This window comes from Triticum urartu, chromosome 3A (assembly GCF_056163025.1).
Source record: "Triticum urartu cultivar PI428250 chromosome 3A, HENAU_Tu73, whole genome shotgun sequence".
Classification (NCBI taxonomy): domain Eukaryota; kingdom Viridiplantae; phylum Streptophyta; class Magnoliopsida; order Poales; family Poaceae; genus Triticum; species Triticum urartu.
The window spans coordinates 569,795,827-569,802,869 of NC_141875.1; the positions used below are offsets into that span (position 1 = coordinate 569,795,827).

Sequence of the window (7,043 nt, forward strand, 5' to 3'; positions counted from 1 at the left end):
TATTCATGCTAGAAACTTCCGTGTGCAGCCACAAGCTATTATGGGCTCTAGCATAGTTGACTAAGTTGTGTGAACTCTTACAGTAGTAGACTAGCAGATGTAGGGGATGTAGGTGGTACGGTCTACCCGATTGTAAGGTGCTAGCGATTCTGAAAGACTATGTCTTGGTTATCCGTCTTCTCAAACACCATGTAGTGCGAGAAACCAAACGGAGGCGATCGAGTCTTGTAGGGAAAAGTGCGCAAACCTCTGCAGAATGTAATAAACTAATCATGATTAGCCGTGTCGCGGTTATGGACATCTTGAGTATCTAGTACTTAGATTATCATGTGAATCTCAACATGTTACTCTAAATTAATTTTGTTGGGTTATGTTTAATGATGATGCTTAATTAGGATTGAGAATGCTGTCAACCATTCTCAATGTTTAACAACCACCATGATAGTAATTAAATTTATTCCTTTGAAGTAGGGAAAAGTTGGCTTTACGCAAAACTGTAACCATAGAGCTTTCCACCAGCTAAATATGCATATAGTATAGCTGTTTCATACCATTACTCTCTATGTGTTACATTGACAGCATATTCCATGTGCTGACCCGTTTCGAGCTGCAACATTAATGTTGCAGACTTTTCAGACGACGATTAAGGAGTTTTTAGGTCGTGGTTCTATACTCAGTGATGTCGTTGAAGTTGATGGACTCACTTATCTTCCAAGCCTTCCGCTGTTATCGTTATTAGATGGCCTTAAGCCATATTTATTATAATAAGTTCTCTTTTGAGACACTCAATGTAATAAATGTGTGATTGCTACTCTGCTATAAATCCTCCGAGTACTGTGTGGTGTCTGCATTACTGATTCAGGAATGACACCGGAGCACAGAGATCAGACTGTTTGAGGTCTGGTCGCTACACTTCATGTATTGATGCAAGGAATGGCGTTGGCGGTGCAGCATAGTAATGAGCCTATTGTCGTTCAATTAGATTCTTCGGAAGCATTGTCGGCTTTGACGGGCGAGCCCTATCTCGATCAGCTTATGAGCATTTGGTAGCTGAAATTAAGCATCTTATGGTGAATGGAGAGTTTATTCCTATGAAAATTAAGTGTGAGCAAAATAAGATCGCAGATCGGTTGGCTTTTTATAGTCGTACGAAGAGTATTGCTGATGTATGGCTACATAGTGGCCCGCCATGTATAGAGAACCTTTTACCTCTCGATTGTAACCTATTACCCTAGAATAAAACTCTTTATCTCGCAAAAAAGAAATTTTTGTTTTTTTATGTCAGTGGATGCGGACATGCAAATGAAAAGTACGCACCCGACTACCATGGCAACCGAGGATCTCACCCTCCCATGAGAAAAAAGGTACATTCGGTATTCAATACCTTGGCTCCAATTGTCTCGAAGAATACGTAACAGGGTAGGTCTTGCCACACATTCATCGTTGAGTCAGCGTAGTTGCCCATAGACTACATTTCACGAAGAAGAAACATTTATAATTATATGTATACCAATTGCATATAGCACTAGCGGCCTGCACTTGCATCATACTCTTTAATTAATTATGTTATGCGAACAATCATACTTCTTACTTAATCACGATACTATACAACTTCTGAATGGACGTGAAGTTGACTTGGCCCGGTTAACTAAGTCAAAACCTAGTAAGACCGGTAACAATGGACGTGAAAATGAGGATGTACTCCCGGCTTCTGTATCTGGTGACGCATGCAGCTATTTTGTTAATTATTAACAAAGTCCTTACAAAGCTAATACATCAGTAAATCTAAAGTCACCATCTTGACAACACATGTCGCTACTTCTATCCCCGTGAAGGGGTGCCGAATGTCCGAGCCTAATATCAAACATACATCGCGCCAACACCTAACATCTAATGCCAGGCTTCTTTGCCGTCGACGCCATCACTACGCCAGACAGCGTCGTCCTCCTGCATGAGTCCATTGCCACCCATCGGATGCCGAGACTCCACCGCGCCACACCGCCAAGATCCGCCGCCATCAATGTGTACGATGAAGCACCACTCCACCACCTACCGACGCTCAACCACCAAGCCGTCCACATGTCCGTCCAGCCGATGAATGTCTCCAAAAATGATGCCCCCATGGGGGTGACGACGAAGACGTCGCCATCATCCGATCCAGGAGGCCCCTCAAGGCCTCCAACGAGGGCTACGACACCCACGGGCGCCGCCGTCAATGGTAGCCTCCTCCAAATCTGAATTTTCCCCCGGAAACAATGGAGTGAGGGACGCCCCCACCATCGCCTCCAACAAGGGCTACAACACCCGCGGGCGCCGCCGACGATGGTGGCATCCTCACCCGCTTCAGCAGCTAGGTCACCATCTCCTCCTCCACTTGATCCGTCGCCGGGAAGCCACCGCGAGGCAACACCCACCGGCCAAATCTCTTTGGAACGATGATGAAGACAACCAAAGGTAGAGGAGGTATCATCGCTGCGTGACCGGTGCCATGGCCACACACACCTCGTCCTGAGGAGCCCACTCAAGATCCATCGTCACAGCCACGCCTCCAAGCCACGACGGAGGGACGCCCCACCGCCGCAATCATCCCCCCGCACGGGCTTTACCTAGTCGGGATCCAGCAACGACGGGAGGGAAGACGGACAGGAGGCGGAGGGGATCCGGAGGGAGGTGGACGGGGTCTGGAGAAGAGGTGGACGGGAGGCGGAGGGATCTGGACGGAAGGCGGAGGGAAGGAGGACGATAGGAGGGGATCTGGACGGGAGGAGGGGATCCGATGATCTACGTGTGGTCCTATCATTGGCTGGCGGGGAAAAGAGATGATCAAGTATCATGACATGATACCGTATTATATTAAACTGGAGATGAACTTCCTCCGTTCCTAAATACAAGTCTTTGTAGAGATTACACTATAGACTACATACGGAGCGGAATAAATGAATCTACACTCTAAATACATCTATATACATTCATATGTGGTTCATAGTGAAATCTCTACGAAGACTTATATTTAGGAACGGTGAGAGTACTAGTTTGTGCGTCTTATGTATGCGTTGTGCTGATGTATTATTACTAACTAATGCTGAAATGGAACATAGCAGGCACCAAATAGTTAAAAGCCCCGGCCGGCTGGCAGGCCGAGTCACACTCACCCGCACAGCTCAGCTCACAACACACACGCGAGCAAGTGCGTAGCTATGGCGACGGGAATGCCAGAGTGCTCTCCGGCCATGCTGGTGGCTGCCGGCCTCGCCGTGCTAGCGATCTGCTCGTACCTTGCCACCATCGTTGTCCGCCACGGCGCCGCCGGAGCGCAGCGGTACCCGCCCGTGGTCGGAACGGTGTTCCACCAGGTATATCACCTCCGGCGGCTGCACGACTACTTCACGGACCTGTTCCGCGAGCACGCGACGTTCCGGCTGCTCGCGCCGGGAGGACGGAGGCAGATTTACACGTCCGACACGGCGGTGGTCGAACACATCCTCAGGACCAACTTCGCCAACTACGGCAAGGTATACAAGTAGCTGCTAACTACTCCCTCCGTCCGAAATAAGTTGACGCTCAAAGGATGATCAAGATAATGATTAGTAGCTCAGGAGTCAGGATACTTGCTCACATATATTCTGAACAAACACAATTAAAAGGGCGCGTCTAACTACGACAAGATGGGCGATCTCTTCGGAGACGGCATCTTCGCGGTGGACGGCGACAAGTGGAAGCAGCAGAGGAAGATCGCCAGCTACGACTTCTCGACGAGGGCCCTCCGGGACTTCAGCGGCGGCGTTTTCAACCGGAACGCCGCCAAGCTCGCGCATATCGTCGCCGGCAACGCAGCCGCGAAGCAACCCATGGACTTCCAGGTCAACCTGGCTGGCTCTGATTAAATCCAAGACCATCCTGTGACCTAACCTAACACTGCCGACATGTGTATATATGTTTCTTGGATCAGGCCCTGCTGATGAAAGCGACGATGGACTCCATCTTCACCATCGCCTTCGGCGTGGACCTCGGCACGCTGTCGGGGTCGGACGAGGGGAGCCGCTTCGCCGCGGCGTTCGACGACGCCAGCGAGTTCATCCTGCTACGTTACGTCGATGCGTTCTGGAAGGTGTCGAGGTTCCTTAACGTCGGCGCCGAGGCGGCGCTCAGGCACAGGATCAAGGTCGTCGACGAGTTCGTGTACAAGTGCATCCGGGCCAGGGCGGACGAGATGTCGGACGGCAGCAAGGCACACGGCACTGTATGTAATCTAACGTGCTCTCACCTGCATCAACTTGTTGTAAGACTACTACATCAACTTGTTGTAAGACTACTACATCAATGTTGTAATCTAACGTGCTCTCACCTGCATCTACGTTGATGCTTGACAGGGGTCGAAGGATGATCTGCTGTCCAGGTTCATACTGGCAACCAACAGCGAAACCGGGAAGGTGGATTACAAGTACCTGAGAGACATCATATTGAACATAGTCATGGCCGGCAAGGACACGACCGCCGGAGCGCTTGCCTGGTTCCTTTACATGATGTGCAAGCACCCGGAGGTCCAGGAGAAGATAAGCAAGGAGGCTGCCGGCGCCGGCGACGCCACGTCGTCCATCGACGACTACTCCCGGAGCCTCACCGAGGAAGCGCTGAACAAGATGCACTACCTGCACGCCGCCCTAACGGAGACGCTGAGGCTGTACCCTTCTCTCCCGTTGGTGAGTCCATCCATCTAATCCATCTACCACGAGTTGTTGGGATTCCATGTAGTACGATTGTAACTGCGGATCTGAGTGATGATATCTGTTTTTTTGTGGGTTTTTCAGGATAACAAGGAGTGCTTTTCAGACGACGTTCTACCCAATGGCTTCAGCGTCGGGAAGGGAGACATCGTGTTCTACGCCCCCTACGCCATGGGCCGGATGGAGCGGCTGTGGGGCGAGGACGCCATTGCCTTCCGGCCCGAAAGATGGCTCGACGAGTGCGGCGAGTTCCTGCCGGAGAGCCCTTTCAAGTTCACAGCTTTCCAGGCTGGTCCAAGGATCTGCTTGGGAAAGGAATTCGCGTATAGGCAGATGAAGATCTTCGCGGCTGTGCTCCTCCGCTTCTTTGTGCTCGAGCTACATGACAAGTACGCCAGCGTCAACTACAGGACCATGATCACGCTCTACATCGACCAGGGTCTCCATCTTACGGCTACGGCCAGATGCATCATATAGCCACGTTTGTACCCAAGAAAGACACGCTTGAACGTCTCAAGTACTGAACCTTAGTCCGAAGTCCGGACATGGAACTGGATCCTCATGAACATATATTCTGTGAAAATAGCTTTTTTTTTCTACATATTCTGAAACTTTCTTTTTTGCTTAATACTCCCTCCGTTCCTAAATACTTGTCTTTCTAGGCATTTTAACAAGTGACTACATACGGAGCAAAATGAGTGAATCTACACTCTAAAATATGTCTACATACATCCGTACGTAGTAGTCATTTGAAATGTCTAGAAAGACAAATATTTAGGAACGGAAGGAGTACATAGTCTTCTGAAACTTATGAGCAACTTTTTAGAATTATTCAAACCTTTTGAATATATATTCTTTCTCTGTATACAGGAATATTTTTTGAATATGAGATGAATATTTTATTTCAAGCACATTAACCTTTTTTAGAGTACATAAACCTTTTTTGCAATATATATGTGTATATTAATGTATTCCGTTATTAAACTGATTCCCATCATCTTTTTAAGTTTATTCAATTGAAACATATTTTACAAAATTTATATACAAATAAAAATATGTGTTGGACCATCTAGAGTTGCTTCAACAAATACATGGCGTATACTAATTACTAAGACTAGGGACCTCTTGGTGGTGTACACCATCGACCCGGCCGTGGTGGAGGACTCCGTCAACGTCATGGAGCGATTGCTTGCTGAGGATGACAAGTACAAAGTGGTCGGCTTCGACCTCTAGTACACCAGTGGTCATCCTGAGAAAGATCAGAAGGTTGCCGTCGTCCAGTTGTATGTGCGCCATCACGTTCTCGTCTACCACTACTGCCTAGCCACAAGGCCATGCGAGCATGTCGGGTGGTAGGTGCGACATATGCCAACGGGTGGCTTATCATTGTGGGAGCCAGTAAGACGTCGCCGGTGTCTGGAAACGGGATGAGGCGAAGACATGCACGCCGGCGAATCTTACCCAGCTTCAGGGCTCTCCATGGAGACAACACCCCTACTGCTGCTCTGCGGGGTCTCCGCATGATCACTAGATGAACAAGTAGCTACACGATGCTCCTTGAGCTGTTCGGCGAGAGGAGGAAGAAGGGCACGGCTCGCTCTCTTCTCCTCCCTATGTGGTGTCTAAAACTAGCAGGGATCAACCCTTTGCATGGGTGTCCCGGGGGGTTTATATAGGCCTACCCCCCGGGGTACAATGGTAATCCGGCTGGGCGTGGGGCCCAGCCATATGTGTCTACAATCGCCGGCTTCTGCGCCGACTGCTGGGGCCCGCCGGCTGCTGGCTCCTTGGTCGACAGGCAGGCCCCACTGTCCAGGGCCTTGTCGGGGGCTGGTTACTGTTGCTCAATCTTGGTGACGAGGGCTTCGCCGAGGTGGGCGTGGCTACAGTGCCGCCGTCCGGCGGGTGATCGCTGTAGCCTCACCGTGTCTTGTCTCCTTAATGGGGCGTCTCCTTCGAGGTAGGTGGCAAGCCGGCTGTGGGGAGCCGGCTCTATCTTGGGCCGACTGGGGGAGGCCTGGCCGCCTTCGGGTGTCTCTCTGCCCGAAGGGGCCCACCGCCCATGGGCCGCGCTGGCAGCCCGTCGTGGATGACATCAGGGTCAACGTGGCAACAGTGCCGCGCCGTACGGCGCACTGCGCCAGGCGTGCTCCGCGATTCGGGGGTGGCAGGCTTCACTGTAGCCACGCCCCGTCACATCGCCGTTATGTGGATGCAGACTTCGAGGGTACGATCTTGACCGCTTTATGGGAGCCGGCTTCTTGGAGTCGGCCTTCTCGCGGCCGGCTTCTCGGAGCCGGCCCTCCCGTGGCTTTCTTC

At 50.6% G+C, this 7,043-nt stretch overlaps 1 protein-coding gene across 2 annotated transcripts; it reads left to right on the plus strand.

Moving 5' to 3' along the window:
• The first annotated feature begins 3,197 nt into the window (after positions 1 to 3,197).
• On the plus strand, positions 3,198 to 5,201 carry LOC125548751 (cytochrome P450 704C1-like). 2 transcript variants are annotated; one of them, XM_048712297.2, is made up of 5 exons: positions 3,198 to 3,512; positions 3,645 to 3,860; positions 3,950 to 4,240; positions 4,371 to 4,700; positions 4,809 to 5,201. In XM_048712297.2, the coding sequence occupies exons 1-5, from the start codon at positions 3,198 to 3,200 to the stop codon at positions 5,199 to 5,201; spliced, it is 1,545 nt and encodes a 514-aa protein (XP_048568254.2). The 2 variants fall into 2 exon arrangements, with proteins under 2 accessions (XP_048568254.2, XP_087373040.1); XM_087516914.1 differs by having other exon boundaries at positions 3,950 to 4,228.
• The last annotated feature ends 1,842 nt before the right edge of the window (positions 5,202 to 7,043 follow it).

Bases quoted from the DNA above. Each gene is read 5' to 3' on its own strand.
- LOC125548751 (XM_048712297.2), top strand. From the start codon at position 3,198: ATGGCGACGGGAATGCCAGAGTGCTCTCCGGCCATGCTGGTGGCTGCC. The intron at 3,513-3,644 runs GTATACAAGTAG...CACAATTAAAAG, and splicing joins ACTTCGCCAACTACGGCAAG to GGCGCGTCTAACTACGACAA. The intron at 4,241-4,370 runs GTATGTAATCTA...GATGCTTGACAG, and splicing joins GCAGCAAGGCACACGGCACT to GGGTCGAAGGATGATCTGCT.